A 20356-nucleotide genomic window follows, 5' to 3' on the forward strand; every position below is an offset into this window, starting at 1 on the left:
GTTATCACATATTACCGTACTATATTACCGTACACACACATATTAATATATATTCAACAGTTATTTCCTTTCAATAAATATATCTGTATAATCAAAACAAAATGTATATTTCATCTACCTCATCCCTCGATGACCACCATAGATCGTCACTGCGTATTGTCACACATTTAAATTAAAACGTTCATGTCTGAATACACACCTCACTAAAAAAAGAAATCCCTAACAAACAATAGTACAGGTAAGTATCCGTCTGTCTAGACTCTATTTAATTCATATAATATACCCTGGGTCCTTTAAGTCAAATGTATCTTAAGATTTCGAAAACCAGAGTTTTCGAAATTAGTTGTATTTTTGTCGATCAACAAGCAACAGCACATTTCTACATACATTTTCTGTACATTTTTTTTCTTTTAAATATGGATCTCATGGTACGTAAGTACCTTTATAGTTTTTTTATATTTAGCTAAGTTATATAAATCATATATAAAATGTGTTACAAATTAAATAATACGTCGTTGGGTTTTACGAGACTATTTGATCGAAAAACACTAGTGTATTCTATTGTTATCGAAAATGTCCTGTCCCAACCGGTCTATTCTCGACACGTGCAGGTCAGTTTCAGGAATTTTATCGATGCTCTGTTCAATACAATGATACCCAAAATAGTTAAAAATCTATAGTGATATACCTAATTCCCAAATAATTTTTACCTAACCCTGGCTTAATTTATCTTCACCACCGCAAATGCTAAGACACTTGCTCCGTTACCCGTCGATGTACGTTCAGTCTGTTCTAGACAACCATTTCGTACGTATTATCTCCGCGTTTTCACACAACAGTATTAACAATTTTTCCAAGTGTTTAAACACTTTATTTAAACATGTTTAAATGCGATAAGTGTCCATCGGTTTTTAACGCGAAGCGTAATTTGTTGACTCATAAAAAAACTCATCTCGGAATTCGATTTCCATGCACTATTTGCCCTACGACATTTAAATACAAGTCAGATCTTAATAGACACCAAAAAAATCTTCATGGTATGTATTTATATAATATTATTTTTCATCATTCATGATATTAATTTAAAATAATTTTTTCAAGGTATCATTAACGTGCCTGCCCATCGTCAACCCGCCCCACGTGAAGATATACAGATAACACCACAAATAACTGTTCCAGATATACCGGCTGGTGGTTCAAACATGTTATCTGATGACGATATTTGTATGCTTGCAATGGACGCATATGAAATGCTAGACGCTAATACAGGTATTTATATTTTATCACTCGCCACATTTTCGACAACACATTTTTAGATATTAATTAGGTTTATTATTTTTTAAAGATTCTTACACTACAACCGATAACGGAAAACGTACTTCTTCCGCAAACACTACGTCTGCTATCAAAGCTAAAAAAGCACGTTTACTTCTTGTACAGTCTCCCGGCTTTATCGAAATTTCGTCTTCTGCAAATAGAAAAGTCGTATGGTATTACGCAAAAAATATCGAAAATATTCAAAACTATATTGAATTTTTTAATTCGATTAAATCTGAATTAGTCGAGTTACTAAAATCACAAGCGTCTAAACATCCGATCAAGTTTAATTTAAAGCTGGAAGCTACATACAATATTCCAAATGTTGATAATACATCAGAAAACCGTTCATTTAAGACCTCAGCTAGACCGATTTTTGCCGAAACTGGTGTACGGGAAATTGTTGAAGAAGGCATTATAAAATTAATGGCTGAACAAGACGAATATTCTAGCAAGGGAAGTGGTTATACGCTACAGTGTATTGACGGAATATTATTAGGTGTTTATCAATATACGCCTATGAGCGCATCGTCTTATATTCCGTTACCTGATTTCATTGAAAGAAAAAAAGCTGTAATCAACCCGTAAAACTCAGACCAACAGTGCTTCAAGTGGGCTATATTAGCAATACACGTTACAGGTTCAAATAAACAACGTATAGAAAATTATTCAACGCACGAAGAAAAATATAATTTTTCCGGTATCACGTTCCCGACAAAATTACATCAGGTTAACATTTTCGAAAAAAATAATCCTAATGTAACTATCAATGTTTACGGACTCGAAAAACATTTCCAACCACCGCAAAAATTTCCAAAATATGAAGTGTTTCCACTGAAGGTGGTAGATGAAGAAAAAACAGATCATTTCGACTTGTTACTAATAACCGATGATGAAAATTCTCATTTTACCTACATCTCTAATTTTTCCCGACTTGTGCGATCACAGAAAACCCAACATAATGCATAATGGACGTGCTGTATTTTGTAAACGATGCTTTACATTGTTCGAACCTCTAAATATTAATAAATACGAATTAAATGAGCGCATACGATTTGAAGAACACAAGTTAATATGCGGATCACATAAACCAATTTTACCTCGAATGCCTGCTCCTGGATCGATGTTAGAATTCGACGCATGGAAAAAAACTCAACGACATCCGATAGTTATATATGCAGATTTTGAAGCACTACTAAAAAAATCAGATGAAAAATGTGGAAACAATACAAAAGCTATTCAAAAACACGAGGCCATGAGTTATGGTTTTATGGTTAAAGCAAATAACGACGTTCCCGCAGAACTGCTTGAACAATTTAATATTCCAACTTCACCTATAATTTTTCGTGGCGATGAAGATAATCAGAATGTGGGTGAACATTTTGTGAAGAGTATCGTTGAAATAGCTGAAAACATTGAAAAATTACTACAAACCAACATACCAATAACCTTTACTACAGAACAACAACAAGCACATAATTTATGTAAGACATGTAATTTATGTAAAAACGGTTTCTCTGTAGGAAACCATAAAGTTGCTGATCACTGTCACTTATCGGGTAAATTTCGACAAACATTGTGTAATACCTGCAACCTCAAGCTTCAAACACCAAATTTCGTACCATGTTTTTTTCACAATTTATTGAATTATGATGCACATTTTATTGTAACTGAACTCGGTCTCGATGTCAAAAGAATTTCTGTAATACCAAACAGTGAAGAAAAATTCATCTCATTTTCAAAACACGTTTCCAACAACTTTTCAATACGGTTCATCGACACATTAAGATTTATGGCTTCAAGTTTATCAACACTCTCGGAAAATTTATTAACACCAGGGTTGTTCGAAAAGTTTAGAGAAACAGCTAAACATTTTAATGCCGCAGACTTGCCACTCGTTATTCGTAAAGGTGTTTACCCTTATGAGTATACGGATGGTTGGAACAAGCTGGAGCAAACCAATTTACCAGAGAAAGCAGATTTCTACAGTACGCTAACAGAATCAAATATACAAGAAGAAGATTATGAACATGCAAAAACTGTTTGGAGTCACTTTGGATGCAAGACTTTGGGTGAATACAGTGATCTATATCTGAAAATTGATGTTTTATTGTTGGCTGACGTGTTTGAGAACTTCAGAGACCTATGTTTAACCACATACTGTTTGGACCCATCTTTTTACTATACAGCACCAGGATTCTCCTTTGATTGTATGTTAAAATATACCAGAGTCAAATTAGAGTTACTCACAGAGTATGATATGCTGTTGATGATTGAAAAGGGTAATTATAATAATAATTATATATAAAAATTTACATTTATAATATATAATTTTTTTATAGGAATTCGAGGCGGTTTGACACAAGCAAGTATGAGGTATGCTAAAGCTAATAATGAAAGGACCCCAGATTATGATCCAACAAAGTCCAAATCATGGTTAATTTATCAAGATTGTAAGTATACATATACATATATTTAATTATTTTTAATATTAATTTATTTTTTTAGGTAATAATCTATACGGTTGGGCAATGTCACAACACATGCCCTATGGTGGTTTTAAGTGGGTTGAACCTAAACTAGAAGGGCTGAATGATTTGAACGATACATCACCCATCGGACGGATATATGAAGTTGACATTACTTATCCAAAAGAACTCCATGATAAACACAACGACTTACCTTTCCTACCACAAAACAGTATCCCAGCTGGTTCAAAAGTTAAAAAACTCATGGCAACACTTCAGTCGAAAAAAAACTATATTATTCATTATCGAAACCTCCAACAAGCTATAGCCAATGGACTCATAGTTGAAAAAGTAAATGTATAAATGTTTTTATTTTACATTTATAATATAATTATTTTTTATTATAGGTTCATAGAGTAGTTCAGTTTAATCAATCACCATGGCTGGCTCCATACATAGTACTAAACACAGAGATGCGAAAAAAAGCAGCAAATGACTTTGAGAAAGACTTTTTCAAACTTTTAAATAATGCGGTTTTTGGGAAAACCATGGAGTCTATGCGGAAAAGAATAAAAATGGAACTGGTGTCTAGTGATCGTCGTTTACAAAAACTGATAAATCAGTCAACATTCAAACACTGTACCACGTACAATGAAACTCTAAATGCAGTTGCATTAGAAAACAAAATCATTGATTTTTGTAAACCTATTTATATAGGTAAATATAAACATTTTAATTTTTTTTATTGTCATATTAATATTTTAAATTTTTTATCAGGTTTTGCAGTGCTGGAAATTTCCAAGTATTTAATGTATGACTATCACTATAACGTAATGCAGAAATATTATGATGATAAAATTGAGCTCATGTATACAGATACAGGTAAATTATTATTATTATTAATTTATTATTTTAGTTTCATTGGTATTAATTTAATTTATTATTTTAGATTCATTGGGTACTATATTCAAACTGATGATTTTTACAATGATCTGTTGAACAATCCCACTTGTTGAATCGAATGGACACTGCAAATCTACCCCGTGACCACCCGTGTTACATTGCTGAGAGAAAGAAGATTCCTGGGTTATTTTCTGATGAAACCGATGGACGTATTATGAGAGAGTTTTTGCTCTCCGTGCAAAGTCCTACGCTTACATTTTAGAAGATAATGAGAAAATCAAAGCAAAAGGAATCCGTGGACATGTTGTTAGAAACCATATGACCTTTCAAGATCATAAACGGTGTTTGTTTGGTGATACCAGTTTGGTGATGCCAGTTTGGAAGTAACAACGTCAAACGTCTCTATTCGTTCATTCAAACACAAATTAAGTCCAATAAATTATAACAGTTTTGATGATAAAAGGGTTATACTTGAAGACAAAGTACACACCCTAGCTCATGGACACTATTCTATAAAGTGAGTATATAAATATATATATTTTAATTATTTTTTAATTAATAATTTTGAATTTTATAGGGAGGAACTCGAAGCAGAACTAGATAGTTAGTTATATATTTGTAATGATTATTTCTGTATGTAAATTTTTTTACTTGTTTAATTTTTGTACTTGTATATTTTACTGTAACCATTTTCTTTGATAGTTAGTAGTATATATTTGTAAAGATTTTTCTGTATGTATAATTTTTCCCTATATCATATCTTTGTACTTGTATATTTTACTTTAAACCATTTTCTTTGATAGTTAGTATGGTATAGAAATAAAACTCAATTTTGAAATTAAAAATATGTTGTTTATTTGAAATAAAAAAACATGATTACAATTTTTATGAATTATTTACAAACCATTTTCTTAAAGCAAACACTTTAAAAATGTACAATATTTAGGATTTAAGTCCTTATGAAAGATACAACAAGGTAAATTTTCTTCATCACATATTTGATCCAGTCGAGGACAACCCAAGTCTTCAATGTTGATAACTGCAACGTGTGGTATATACTCTATAAGTAGTTGTTTTTTCTGTTGCCTTTGGTGTAAATACAGTCAAACTTTAACGAATTCAATATTCTGCCAAGTTCTTCATACTCAATATCACCATAATCTATAGATAGCTGATGAAAATTTTGTAGCCACTTGTTAGTTTTTCGACGTTTATTATCTTGATTAGATTTTGAATTTTTAAAAATCCAGTGTTGAGTAGCCCATGTTTCTGTGTCTACAATAGACATCTCTTTAATCATATATTTGTTATTCACTCCAAGAATGCATTGAATGTCAATGATGCCTGTAGACATTATGACTTGTCTTTAAAATAAGTTTCAATAGTATTGAGTTGACTATGTATAGCAGGTAATGTTTTTTTCAAATCGTTTACAGCTTCTAGAATAGTTTGTAATGTAACTTCAGCTTTTATCATATGCTCTGTTTTATCTAAACACGTTAATTCCAACTTTTCTGTTTGTTCTTCTTGTAATTGAATAGATGTATGATTTTCTTCAATTAAATGTTCAATTTTATTTTATTTATCCGAATATGGTTTAATCGAATGTTCAAGATTTGAATTAATTTTTTTTATTTCACCAGACTAAGAACTACCGAACACGTTCATAGTAGAAACTCAACTAAAGTTATTTTCTAGTGTCACTTATATTTATCCAACTATTATGTGTATTGTCAAACCCCAGCCACTTTACAAATATCTGTGTCCCCTTCCTACGAATAATTTTTTCGATTAAATATTCGTTTGGGTAATTTGTTTTACATATTTCCTCAGAGTAAAAACAGCCAGCAATTGGTTTTCCTGTATAATCTTGTAATTGATATGTAATAGGCATGGTTTGATTAATTTTGATAATTTTGAATATTTCCGCAGACCAACTTGGTAAATAACCTTTTGTAAATACACTTTTATATGTACTTATACGAACGTAATCACCAATTTTTAAACTATTTTTTCTATTAATAATTTTGCGTGTTTTTATTCAACTGATGTTGGATCTAAATCAGCTTGTGTCGGAGTCATCCTTATTGTTCTATGTTTTGTATTATTATACTCATTAATCAATGAAGGTAAAATAGAAATCCAATTGTATGAACCTCGTGCAGTAAACTCTCTAAACATTTTTTCTTTTAATGTACGGTTGAAGCGTTCTACAATACATGCTTTCATGGTGCTATACGTTGAATATTTGTGTATGTTATACTTTTTCATCAATTTATCGAATGTTGTATTATAAAATTCTTTTCCGTTATCAAGCTGTAGTAGTTTTGGTGAACGTTTGAGTAGTATTTTCGACATTGCATTTGAAACTTCTTTAGCAGTTTTTGATTTTAATGCTATCGCCCACGCAAATTTCGTAAAACAGTCTATGACGCATAGAATATATTTGTAACCTTAATTTTTTTTCGAATATGGTATCATTTCAACCAGATCAGCTTGCCATAGATCATTTTTTCCGTATACATTAACTATACGTCTTATGTAATTTTTTCTAGCAGGTTTGTGTAGTTCAAATGCGATATCTCGCTTAGACATTTGGTATACGTTTTATGTAACCAGCTTCGCGTAATTCTTCGAAAATTGATAGTATTTCGTTGGACACCAGTATTGCCAGCAGCTTTTTATGCTAATAGTAGTTTTAAACGGGAAACCAATTCATTCGGATCGTTCCAATATTGAAGTGTATGTTTCTGTAATTGTACAGATAGTCCACTACCAAATGGAAATAATGTTGTGATTATATTATCTCTGTATTTATTACCGCCTTTTTTAATTTGTTTGCTGTTTGACGTTAAATGAGCTGATGTTTGAATTAATACAGATTTATATGTTTTTAAATCGTTTTCGGTATATAATTTCGGGGCTTTTGAAAATATTAAACTACAGAGACCCTGTGTTAACGGGTATGTAGTATCATCAACAATTATCGTATTTCCGACAAGTTTGATTTCTATTTTACCTAAACGTACCGTTTTATTAGGCTGTAATTTATTTAGGACCATACGTCTTGTCTATGCTCTATGAATCTAACAATTCATCTATTTGATAAAAATGTAAATCTTCAGTGTTGTCTATATAGTTTTATCCAAAGTAGATTTTTGTATTTCGTTTAACGGATCGATAATTGGTTTAAATGTTTCTGTTACTATCGATTGAATATCGGCTTTTCCTTGTTTTAATGCAGTAAATTTTCGTTTAGTATTTTCTTTTGCTTTTATCAATTCTTCGAGTACTTCACCACTGGCGTCCATGATCGTGAATGAGATGTTTTTTAAAAAACATAAGTTTATATAATAACAAACTTGTCAAAGCCGTGACGATAACGCCCATTATCGCGTTCACACTCTTTGTTTATTACGATAAAGTTGAACCTCCCCTTACGCCAACACGATGTACAGAAATCTTTAAATTCTGTATACGACATGTCACCAGAACAATGCTTCATGTAAACATGTTTTAAATTAGTTTCATCTTGTTTAAATAAAACGATAAGGTTAGCGTTATCACGCAAAAGTTGTTTTGGTACTCTTGAATAACTCTGAGCTAGATAGCACACATCTATAAGGTTCTACCTTCCCCTTGCAAAGATTGATCTACATACTCCTTGCCCCTCTGTCAAAATATCGTCTAGAATATACACAGAGTTTGGTAGGGCCTTTTCAGGTTCAATAACTTGTTCGTTTTCGTAGAACGTAAATAATTGTACTAATTCGATATCTGATAAGATATTACTCAACATTTTATACTTCGGTTGATCCAGAGTTTTCGAATATATGTAAACGTTGTGAAATCTTATTCCATTTATATTAGTTAATAATGCAAACATTAAATTCGTTTTTCCACAGCCGGACGGACCCACAATAAGCGCACGTATCGTATTAGGTAGAAGCGGACCGTGTCTATAGTTTTGAAACGAAGTAGGTGGATCTACGTTCTCAACTGTAAGCTCGGTTTCTTGTTTAATGAATTTCATTTTGATATAAATATCTATGTTGTGATGAGAATGTCATCAGTACACAATGTCACTCGCTCGAAGAAGCAACAAGAATAAAGGTGGCGGGCTTATTAACACGCTTATAACAAATTACCGGTCGAACTTCACGTGCCTGGTAAGTTTATTAAATCCGATATTATCATAATAATAATAATATTTTAATTTTTTTTTTGTAGGTTATCAATATTGTGGACCTGGTACAAAATTGAAAAAAACGTTTAGTTCGTGGTGATAAAGGCATAAACCCGTTAGACGCTGCGTGTAGAGACCACGATATCGCATACGAACGTAGTAACTCTATCGCCGATCGTAACGAAGCTGATCATATATTAGAACAGCGAGAATGGGAAAGGTTCAAATCGAAAGATTCTGGTTTAAAAGAAAAAGCTGTAGCTTGGGGTGTGACTACCGCCATGAAGGCAAAACATAAAGTTGGTGGTGGTTGTGATTGTGGGTTTAAAGCAGCGGTTAAAGCAACTAAAAACGTTTAAAAGAAAAATGTTGGTGAAAAAAGTTTAATGAAATTAACAAAAAAGTGTGTAGCCGTCGTACGAAAAACATTTAAATCTACAAAGACAAAAGTTCCGAGAATAGTAAACATTCCAAAAAAAGGCGGTGCATTACCACTTATTCCGATTTTCGCTGGCTTATCAGCTCTAGGCGCTCTGACTGGTGGAGTTGCCAACGTTGTTAAGGTGGCTAATGAATTTAAGAGGAACGTTCCATCACATTTGGGAAATGGTTATACCTGACGCCATATAAAGGCAACTCGTACAAAATAGGCGATGGTCTATATATCACACCATATACAAATGGTGGTGGGAGAGTAAAGACGAAAAAAAACTAATATCTACGTTACCCAAGAGAGCGTTGTACGATTCGAATTATAAAAATCGCACGTTTATTGAAAATACCACATTTCATCGGCGTGTTTACTAGAGATAAGTTGCCCGTTCGTCCTAAACGATTTGAATCGGCGATTGTTAACTTGGACACTGAAAACGGTACAGGTACGCATTGGGTAGCGTATAAAAAAATCGGAAAAAAAGTAAAATATTACGACAGCTTTGGAAATTCACCTCCGCTAGAAGTACAGAAATATTTTCAAGGATGCGATATTAATTACAATTATAACACAGAGCAGAGATTTAATACATCAAACTGTGGACACTTGTGTATACAATTTTTATCATGTACACGATAACGTTAAACGGGAACTCGAGTGAACTGTCATGCGATATTTTTCCGCCCATAGAGGTAGAAAATACAGCACAAATATGTCTTTTGAGCTTGCTAACAAATAATTCAATTCCAAACATAGAACCTGGTTGCAATACCATAGGTTTTCGGAATATGATTGGACAAGTTGAAAACGTAATTATACCTACTGGAACTTATGAGTTGGAAGATTTAGAGTTTGTTATAAACAAGTTGAAGCCTGACTATATAACTTTTTTCGAATTAAAATCAGATGGTAACACGTTAAAGTGTATGATATCCTGTAGCCATGAGATTGACTTTTCAATGCAACTGAAAATATGACTTTTCATAGCAACATTATTAGGATTTAGAAATGTTGTATATACTACTGGTACTACACACGAATCTGAAAATACAGTCAACATAATGAAAATAAACTGTATAAAAATAGAGTGCAACTTAATAACCGACTCATTTTGTGACGGATCGCCGAGTCAGATTATACATGAATTTTATCCGACTGTTGCTGTGGGCTATAAAATTGTTGAAGTGCCTAGACATTTAGTTTTTTATGGTCTTAATACTACTTCTATAAGTAAAGTTGAAATCATACTAAAAGATCATAAAGATCAATTGATAAATTTACTTGGTGAACCAATTACGATTCGATTACAAATAACACACGGATAAGATGGTGCTCAAGTTTAATATAAATACTACTGTAATAAAAAAACCCGTCATTAAAGTGACTGCAGTTAAGAAGTCAACACCTTATCTAAACCGAAAAACAACGAGTTCAAGCTCACGAAAAATAACTGGATTTCTTCGTTCACTACAATAATGGATGACACATATTAGATGTAACGGCCGGTTATGCGACGATTGTAAAATAACTCAAATGCAATATCATTCGTTCACACCGTATTCAAAACGTCTTTTTCATACAATGATGAAATTAGAATAAATATTCAAAATATGGAATCTTACACTCTACCGTGTGAAAGTTATATTTACATTGAAGGAAAGCTAAGAAAACCTTTAGATTCTGAAGGAGACGTACGTTTTCGAATAATGGTTTGGCATTTTTATTCTCCGAAATGCGATATAAAATAACAAGGCCGTAACTGGAAATTAATTCGGGGGGGGGGGGGGGGGGGGGGGGGGGGGGGTTTTTAACAAAAAAAAAAAATGTGTTCTAATTTATTATAAATTTATAGATAATTTAATATAGTATAAAATTCATAAGATTACTAATAATATAAATAAATAATTGTTTTTAAAATAATAATATTACATTTAAAAATTATAATAAAAAAAAATTAATGAAATTTACATTTAAATATTTTTATTGCTAAATTTGAAAATAATTATTAAACTTAATTCTATACATTTAATTTGGAAAATGGTTTATATGACAAACTCTATATTTCTTTGTTTTTCATTTGAAAAAACGATTAATTACTTCTTCCGGATCTACAACAATATTCCTATGTACACTGAGTAATGCTAGGCCAGTCAATCGGTCTTCTCCAGTTGCATTTCTTAGGTAATTTTTTATTCTTTTCAGCGTCGAAAAAGTTCTTTCCGGTGTTACCGTAGTTACTGGTATAGTTGCAAGAACTTTTAATAGAAATGAAATATTTGGAAAAAAAGTTTGGTTACAATTTGATAATGTTTCAAGTATTTCAGAAGATCGCTCTACTATTGGTTTATCACACCATTTTCTTTTCCAAAGTATTAACTCATTTGAGAGTGCATCCATATCTAAAAATTCTGAGTACAATTCGAAATCACTTGCTTCTAATTCAGAATTAATGCATTTATTGGGAAGTAAAAAGTATAGTGATGATATTATTTTTTTATGGTTAGTGAAGCGTTCTTTTAATTGTCTTATAAAATCATCAAAAAATGGTATTGCAATAGCTATACGAAAATATGTTTTCGGACAATCAGTATTGATATTCACACGATTTTTTGACGAGCTATTATTCTGGGAATTTTAATATTTTCTGCATCGTCAATAGATTTTAAAAGAAATTCAGATTTTTCAAAAATGTCATCAAATGTACTATCAATATTTTCACGTAAATGAATTAATTCGTTTAGTATTGTTTCGATGTGTTGTACAGCTTCTACTAAATCACAACTAACTGATTGTAAATTTTTACATAGTGGCAGTGTCATTGAAAACAGAGTATTTGATATAACCATACTTAATATAAATTCACTAGTAATTATTGCTCGATAAAATTGAAGTGCTTTTGATGACGTATTGATGTCTTGAACTAATTGTAATTCTTCCAAAGTTTCAACAAGGGTTGGAAAATTTCAACAAATCTTTGAATTCCGTTGTGATTTTCAACCCACCGAGTATCACACATTGATGTCAGTTTAGTCCACTTGGTATTAGGTACGATGTTTTTTATTTTAGTTTTTAATATATTTGTCCGCATAGCCGAACTTTTAATGAAATTTCCAATAGCTTTATTGTACCAATACAATTTCTGATATATTGAACATTGCATGAATGAGCTATCGCTAAATTTAAAGTGTGCGCACTACAGTGCACGTAAAGTGCTGCTGGATGACTTTCCCTTATAACTGTTTGGACGCCTTTAAAATTTCCACTCATGGAAGCAGCGCCATCATAACCCTGACCGACCATATATTTATCGTTAATTCCAAGTGCTTTTAATGAATTTATTATTACAGAGGCTAGGTTTTGACCAGTTGTACTGTGAACCGGTACAAATAGTAAAAAGTCTTCACGTAAAACATAATTAATAGTATCAGTTGTCTCTGCTGAATCTAGATATCTAATACAAACAGTCAATTGCTCTATGCGTGATACGTCGGTAGTTTCGTCAACGAGAACCGAAAACGACTTCGCCGCATTAATTTTACAAACTAAATTATCTTGAATTATTTTCCCGCAAATCGTAATAAAATTATTTTGTATTTTGGGACTAATGTACATAGCGTTTAAAGACTGGTTTTCAATATGATTAATTAAATGTTTGTCTTCACATGAAATTCGCATACGCAACAGTGCTCTAAAATTACCATCATTATGATCAGGTTCAACAGCATTTAAATCAATAGGACCCGAATCATTTCGCCCTCGAAGTGCTAACTCTTGTCGGCCACATAAAATAATTGTTTGTATAATTGGAACGAGTTTTTTTCTATTTTCAGAAATTTGTAGAGCTCTTGCGGAGTCGAGTTGTTGTCGAATATCTGGTTGAACTTTGGTATATGTGTTAATAAAATTTTCACCGAATATTACACTATTTTTATGAAACTGTGTAGTGCTATGATGGGAAAAAGTTTCGATAGCTTTTTTCCAATTATTAAATGGTTTATTAACTAACATTCCTAATTTGATGATTCCCTTTCCTCCGATATCCCTGGCAAATAAAACACAAAACGTACACATTGCTCCTTGATCACCTATTGTTGTGTAAGCAAGCCAAGAAAATCGTTTAAACCAGTTAAACTGAAATTTTAAATTTCTTTTTCCAATTATGGGAAATTTATATGTTTCATCGGGTGTCCATTTATTTACTAATAATTTATACTTTAATTCATTACTTACAGTTTGATTTAAATATTGCCCAATATCATAAATATTTAAATTTAAGGTAGATGTTACACTGATGGACTCTGAATATGAACACGATGTATGTAATGGGTCCTTATTTACATTTGAGTTAGATTTTTCACCGTTGAACTTTAAACATGAACTTGATGTATGTGGTTGTGGTGTGTCTTTGATTTCATTTTCCAATAAATTTAATTTAGGCTTTTTAATAAAAAAATTCATCATAGTGTTTTGTCTTTTCGCCATTTTAAACAAATTAGTTAAAAATTAAACACAAATTAGTAATTAAAATTGTAATTTTAACACTTCGTAAATCGTAGGACGTAGACTAAATGTCAACTAAATGTTGAAAATGAATATTCCCGTGAAAAAAGTTTTAACTACCTACTATATTATGACATATACTATTAACTATTAAGATAAGATTACTAAAATACAAAGAAATAGTTCTTTATCGATTGTACATTTGGTGGTATTGCATTATTATCAAGAAATCCAATTGATACACCCGAAGCGAATTTATTAGGTATTGTTATTTATAAGTTTATAATGTAGACTATATAGCTGTCATTCGTATATGCACGAGGCTATACGGGAGTGCATGAAAAAAAATTTCGGGGGGGTTTGAACCCCCAAACCCCCCCCCCCAGTTACGGCCTTGTAAAATAAAGGGAATAGAAATACAAAAATTGAAATCACCCGGAGTGTCGTCTTGCCTGAAAGCATACTGTTCATATACACCAAGTGAATTGAATACGTTAGACAATTGTGCTTGGGACTGGGCTTTGGACGGCGAAGATAATAAAAATTTATGAGCAACGATGTATTACCGGTTGTATACCTCTAAAACATTTATTCGGATTTTGCGAAGATTATAAAAAAATATTACTAAATTGCAATCAACAACTGATTTTAAATCGCTCGTCTACCGATTTAGACGCATTACGTATGACGCAAACCATAACCCCCGAAAACGTTGAAAAAAATAAAAAAATTACGATTGAATTGATTAAAGTGATATGGAAGATGCCTATAATCAGAGTTAATGATAAAGAAAAATTAAAACTGTTGAAAGTGATAGATTTACGTGAAACGTTATCATGTGCGTTCAGAACCTGGGATCTATGTGAATATCCTGTACTACCTAGAAATACTTCACATTCATGGAAGATAAAGTCTAGCAGCTTGCTTGAAAAAATAGATTTATTTTGTTTGGATTACAATCAGATAGAAAAAAAAATATAGAAAACGACGCTGCGCGCTTTGACCACTGCCAACTAAAAAATCTTAAGGTACACTTAATTTGAAGTGTTCCATATGAAGGCTTTCGTGCTGATTTTAAAAATAATACCATCAGCTTACTGTATAAAGCCTATACAGACTTTCAAAAACCGTATTACGAGAGAGATTATTCTGAACCATTGTTATCAAAAAATGTTTTTCAAAACATATGTTCCAATCGTCGTTGTCGATTTATCGCATCAGAATGATAACGTAAAAGTATCGACCATAGACCTACGAGTAGAATTTGAAACGGATACGGTTATTCTGAGAAAAACTGCAGCTTATTGTTTAATTTTACATGATCAGATTATAACTTATAACCCGTTTAGCGGTGATGTTAGAAAACTGTAATTTTTATACATAAATATGTATATTATTTCTATTTGTAATTATTTTTTATACCTTGTAAATATATTATTTTTACTTTGTAAATATTTTTATTACCTTATTATTAATAAATAAAAAGAAAACTTTTTTTTTAAAAATAACTGAGTTGTTTTTATTTTACACAAATACTATACAAATTTTATACAAAAATATTTTTACACAAAAGTACATTAAACAGTGTGTCGTCTTTTGGGTAGTGAGTTGGTAGTATTGTATCGCGGTCCGTATGGTCCATCGTTTTCGTCTGTACAGCTTGTCTGTGATGGAGGGGAGATATCAGAAAGAATTTCCTAAAACATGAAATATTAAAATATTTGTTTTTTTATAAAGTAGGTTTTGTTATATTACCTCATTAAATATAGTGTAAAATGATGGTGGTGAAAAAGGTTTCTCGAATCCCTATAAAATATAATATTATTAATATTGGTATGAGAAAAAAAAAAATATTTTTTTTCTTACCTCATCTTTTTCTAATTCGTCCAACCATCTTTGTGCGATATGTTTAGCTGCATGTAATTGAAGCTGACTTGTGAAATTGTAGTCATTTACATGTGTTGCAATGCAAATGTTGTTAATGCTTTTCACGCGAATTGTCATATCTTCAAGCGTTCTAGTTTCAACCTTGGTATTTGTTTTTAAGTATGATGCGATTTGATTAATTTGTTGTATTACGAGCGGTTTAACGATTTTGGTTTTTCTCTCGATTATCTCGAAAATTGACCACTCTAAATCTTGTAACTTTAATAAGTCGTTACGATTTAACAGTATGCGACATCCGTCTTGAATTTTAGACTCTATAATGAGCATTCTCTCCTTGGTACACCATACTAGATATTGTAATTGAATCGGAATCCAAAAATAAATTACGCTTATACTTTTGTGGTTGTTCAAGTATAAATGATAAAATGTTTCCCATAAGTCGGAAAATACGTTTGAGAAAATCGGCGGAAATATTTACAAAACGTGATGGTGTTATAATGTGAATCACGGTGTTGAATTCATCTGTCGGATCGAGTCCGATGTTTAAAAACTTGCGAGATGAAAAATCAAGGAAAAAATTACTGCAATCGATTAGGTTAGCTGGTGGTGACGGAGGCACATATGTAAAAACATTCTTCTTGTAAACAGCACGCATGTTTTCAATCGAACCAGCTATATTCAAAAATTTAATCACAAAACAACGCACTTAATCGAACGAAGAGTGGAGATAGACTGATTTCATTTCAGATTTTGAAACCCTCACATATATATTTTATGGTAGGAATTTCTTCTACAGGTTTAAAGTATGCATGTCAGAACATGTTAAATTATTGAATAATACTATTGTTTGTAATGCAGACAAGACTCTACATGCTTGTTATACTATAATTTTTCAAATGGTAATATGCCGGTAATATGTGATAACAACAGGGATAGATAGCGTTATCTGTTGAATATAGTACGGTAATATAGTACGGTAATATGTGAACGGTAATATAGTACGGTAATATAGTATGTGTACAATAATATGATAACCATGTTAGCGGCGGTGGCGGCGGCGGGGGCGGGGACGACGCGGCGGTGGTGGAGGCGGGGCGGGGACGACGGTGGCGACGAGGACGGGTGCGGCTCAGCTACGGCGGCGGCTGGTTAGACGGCTCAGCAAGGCTCAGCGGCTCAGAAGCTCAGGTTCCAGAACTCTCATTTTACACCTACTTTCTTCGTATCCAAAGATAGAATAGTCACGCACCCAGCCGTTTGGGAAATAATACAAACAATTGATTTAGGCAAAATAAAATTCGATAATAATAACCGGTTTTGCCAAATTAACAACGGAACAAACATAATCGTATTTTATAACATTAAAGAAACAGACGCAACACCGCTTGAGGCAGAACAAGTTTTATTATTTATCATTAAATCATACTGTCTACGTAATAAAATCGAAGCATTTTCGACCATGAAAGTAGAAGGACCTACCTCACTAACAAACTACGTAAGAATACGAACGATGTTTCGATATATTTTCAAACATAGTAATATTACAATTAAAATTTATAAAGAGCAAAACTTTACGACAGAGGAGCGTCAACAAATAATTTAAGAGCACCATAACTCACCTGTGGGGGGACATTCAGGCGTATGACATACAGTAAAACGAATCAAACTTAACTATCATTGGCGTAATTTAAAACGCGATGTTAAACAATATATTAAAAAATGCGAAACATGCCAGAAGAATAAATCACATAAAAAAACTAAACAACCTATGATAATAACAACCACAGTAACAAAACCTTTTGAACGTATCTGTCTAGATATAGTAGGGCCACTACCTAAAACTTCAATGGGGAACATGTAAATATTAACAATACAAGACGAGCTATCGCGTTTCGCATCCGCAATCGCGCAAACATGCGTGCTGTTTACAAGAAGAATGTTTTTACATATGTGCCTCCGTCACCACCAGCTAACCTAATCGATTGCAGTAATTTTTTCCTTGATTTTTCATCTCGCAAGTTTTTAAACATCGGACTCGATCCGACAGATGAATTCAACACCGTGATTCACATTATAACACCATCACGTTTTATAAAACTTTCAAGTTACATAATTTAAATTCAACAATGGCCAATGCCCAATGGTAATAGCAGAGATGACATAGCCGACTTTCTTACTGCTTGGGAACTTTCTCAATATATTGATACGTTCCAAGGTAAGTTTAATAAAATAATTAATTAATTGAAAAAATGTGTGGTCTGTATGGATAATACGTGAGATAGTTCTAAGCCGTAGACAATATTTATCTTAACGTAGGTAGTTAGGTCTATTATAACCTTGTGTAGCACCCACGTGTTATGTTTCCATCTTCAACGTACAAAATAGCAAATTTCCATACAGCAGAATCCATTTTATGTAGTTATATTTAGTATTACATTAAATTTACTTATGGTAAAACTTAAAGGTAAGAACATTATCTAGAGCTTCTCATAGGATTTTATTACTATTATAATTTTAAAGCGAGTTAACATCATTTTAAAATTGTAGTATTTTACATAGCAATACCCTACTCTAAAATGAAAATTTCAATAAAATCCCAAGAGATGATTTAGATAATGTTTTCACATTTAAAATTAATAATAAGTAAATTTATTCTAATATTTAATCTAACATAACATGGATTCGGCTGAACGCAAATTTTTCTTATTGTACATTAGCTTACTATAGACTGTTGTCTTAACAACATAACATATTTGAGTGTGAGGTCCTCTTTAAATATTAAAATAATAATCAATTACAATAGGTACTATGCAAATGACAATATTTTATATATACAATATCTTTATCGCCTATTTACATTAGGATACTGAAATTAATATAATGATAAAATTTTTATGTCTCATATCTTATAATCTAATATTTCTCTTTTGTTAAGAAAAACTAAGTTTATTACAATTTTAAGATTTTTTGTTTTGAATAGCTAATGACAGTTTCAATTTTTCTTAACATTAACTCTGATTATAGGCATCTTCCATATCACTTTAATCAATTCAATCGTAATTTTTTATTTTTTTCAACGTTTTCGGGGGTTCCTGTTTGCGTTATACGTAATGCGTCTAAATCAGTAGACGAGTGATTTAAAATCAGTTGTTGATTGCAATTTAGTAATATTTTTTTTATAATCTTCGCAAAATCCAAATAAATGTTTTAGAGGTATACAACCGGTAAATACATCTTTGCTCATAAAATTTTTATTATCTTCGCCGTCCAAGCCCGAGTCCCAAGCACAATTGTCTAACGTATTCAAGTCACTTGGTGTATATGAACAGTATGCTTTCAGGCAAGACGACACTCCGGGTGATTTCAATTTTTGTATTTCTATTCCCTTTATTTCATATCGCATTTCGGAGAATAAAAATGCCAAACCATTATTCGAAAAACGTACGTCTCCTTCAGAATCTAAAGGTTTTCTTAGCTTTCCTTCAATGTAAATATAACTTTCACACGGTAGAGTGTAAGATTCCATATTTTGAATATTTATTCTAATTTCATCATTGTATGAAAAAGACGTGTTTGAATCGGTGGAACGAATGATATTGCATTTGCGTTATTTTACAATCGTCGACATAATCGGCCGCTACATCTAAATATGTGTCATCCATTATTGTAGTGAACGAAGAAAATCTAAGTTATTTTTCGTGAGCTTGAAATCGTTGTTTTTCGGTTAGATATAGGTGTTGACTTCTTAACTGCAGTCACTTAATGACGGGTTTTTTTATTGCAGTAGTATTATATTAAACTTGAGCGCCATCTTATCCGTGTGTTATTGTAATCGAATCGTAATTGGTTCACCAAGTAAATTTATCAATCGATCTTTATGATCTTTTAGTATGATTTCAACTTTACTTATAGAAGTAGTATTAAGACCATAAAAAACTAAATGTCTAGGCACTTCAACAATTTTATAGCCCACAGCAACAGTCGGATAAAATTCATGTATAATCTGGCTCGGCGATCCGTCACAAAATGAGTCGGTTATTAAGTTGGACTCTATTTTTATACAGTTCATTTTCATTATGTTGATTGTATTTTCAGATTCGTGTGTAGTACCAGTAGTATATACAACATTTCTAAATCCTATTAATGTTGATATACTGTTTTCGATTGAAAAGTCAATCTCATGGCTACAGGATATCATACACTTTAACGTGTTACTATCTAATTTTAATTCGAAAAAAGTTATATAGTAGGGCTTCAACTTGTTTATAACAAACTCTAAATCTTCCAACTCATACGTTCCAGTAGGTATGATTACGTTTTCAACTTGTCCAATCATATTCCGAAAACCTATTGTATTGCAACCAGGTTCTATGTTTGGAATTGAATTATTTGTTAGCAAGCTCAAAAGACATATTTGTGCTGTATTTTCTACCTCTATGGGCGGAAAAAAATCGCATGACAGTTCACTCAAGTTTCCGTTTAACGTTATCGTGTACATGATAAAAATTGTATACACAAGTGTCCACAGTTTGATGTATTAAATCTCTGCACTGTGTTATAATTGTAATTAATATCGCATCCTTGAAAATATTTTTGTACTTCTAATGCTGATGCTAAATTTCCAAAGCTGTCGTAATATTTTACTTTTTTTCCGATTTTTTT

The 20356-nt window shown here is 31.9% G+C and overlaps 2 protein-coding genes and 1 pseudogene across 2 annotated transcripts; 2 read left to right on the forward strand and 1 right to left on the reverse strand.

Annotated features, from left to right (window-relative positions):
• Positions 1 to 819: 819 nt before the first annotated feature.
• LOC126554819 (uncharacterized) lies at positions 820 to 1905 on the forward strand. Its single transcript, XM_050209843.1, has 2 exons — positions 820 to 1269; positions 1346 to 1905. The coding sequence occupies exons 1-2, from the start codon at positions 1203 to 1205 to the stop codon at positions 1903 to 1905; spliced, it is 627 nt and encodes a 208-aa protein (XP_050065800.1). The 5' UTR covers positions 820 to 1202.
• Positions 1906 to 3235: 1330 nt separating this feature from the next.
• Positions 3236 to 9494, forward strand: LOC126554820 (uncharacterized). The gene is made up of 7 exons (XM_050209844.1): positions 3236 to 3599; positions 3660 to 3770; positions 3826 to 4136; positions 4193 to 4502; positions 4563 to 4667; positions 8965 to 9209; positions 9279 to 9494. The coding sequence occupies exons 1-7, from the start codon at positions 3530 to 3532 to the stop codon at positions 9492 to 9494; spliced, it is 1368 nt and encodes a 455-aa protein (XP_050065801.1). The 5' UTR covers positions 3236 to 3529.
• A 5890-nt stretch (positions 9495 to 15384) lies between these two features.
• Positions 15385 to 19220, reverse strand: LOC126554821 (uncharacterized; annotated as a pseudogene).
• Positions 19221 to 20356: the final 1136 nt, after the last annotated feature.

This window comes from Aphis gossypii, unplaced genomic scaffold (genome assembly GCF_020184175.1).
Source record: "Aphis gossypii isolate Hap1 unplaced genomic scaffold, ASM2018417v2 Contig00618, whole genome shotgun sequence".
Taxonomy (NCBI): domain Eukaryota; kingdom Metazoa; phylum Arthropoda; class Insecta; order Hemiptera; family Aphididae; genus Aphis; species Aphis gossypii.

Coding starts and splice junctions, on each gene's coding strand:
- LOC126554819 (XM_050209843.1), top strand. CDS start 1,203: ATGTTATCTGATGACGATATTTGTATGCTTGCAATGGACGCATATGAA. Junction 1,270..1,345: donor AATGCTAGACGCTAATACAG/GTATTTATATTT, acceptor TATTTTTTAAAG/ATTCTTACACTACAACCGAT.
- LOC126554820 (XM_050209844.1), top strand. CDS start 3,530: ATGTTAAAATATACCAGAGTCAAATTAGAGTTACTCACAGAGTATGAT. Junction 4,137..4,192: donor ATGGACTCATAGTTGAAAAA/GTAAATGTATAA, acceptor TTTTTATTATAG/GTTCATAGAGTAGTTCAGTT. Junction 9,210..9,278: donor ATTGTGGGTTTAAAGCAGCG/GTTAAAGCAACT, acceptor TTAACAAAAAAG/TGTGTAGCCGTCGTACGAAA.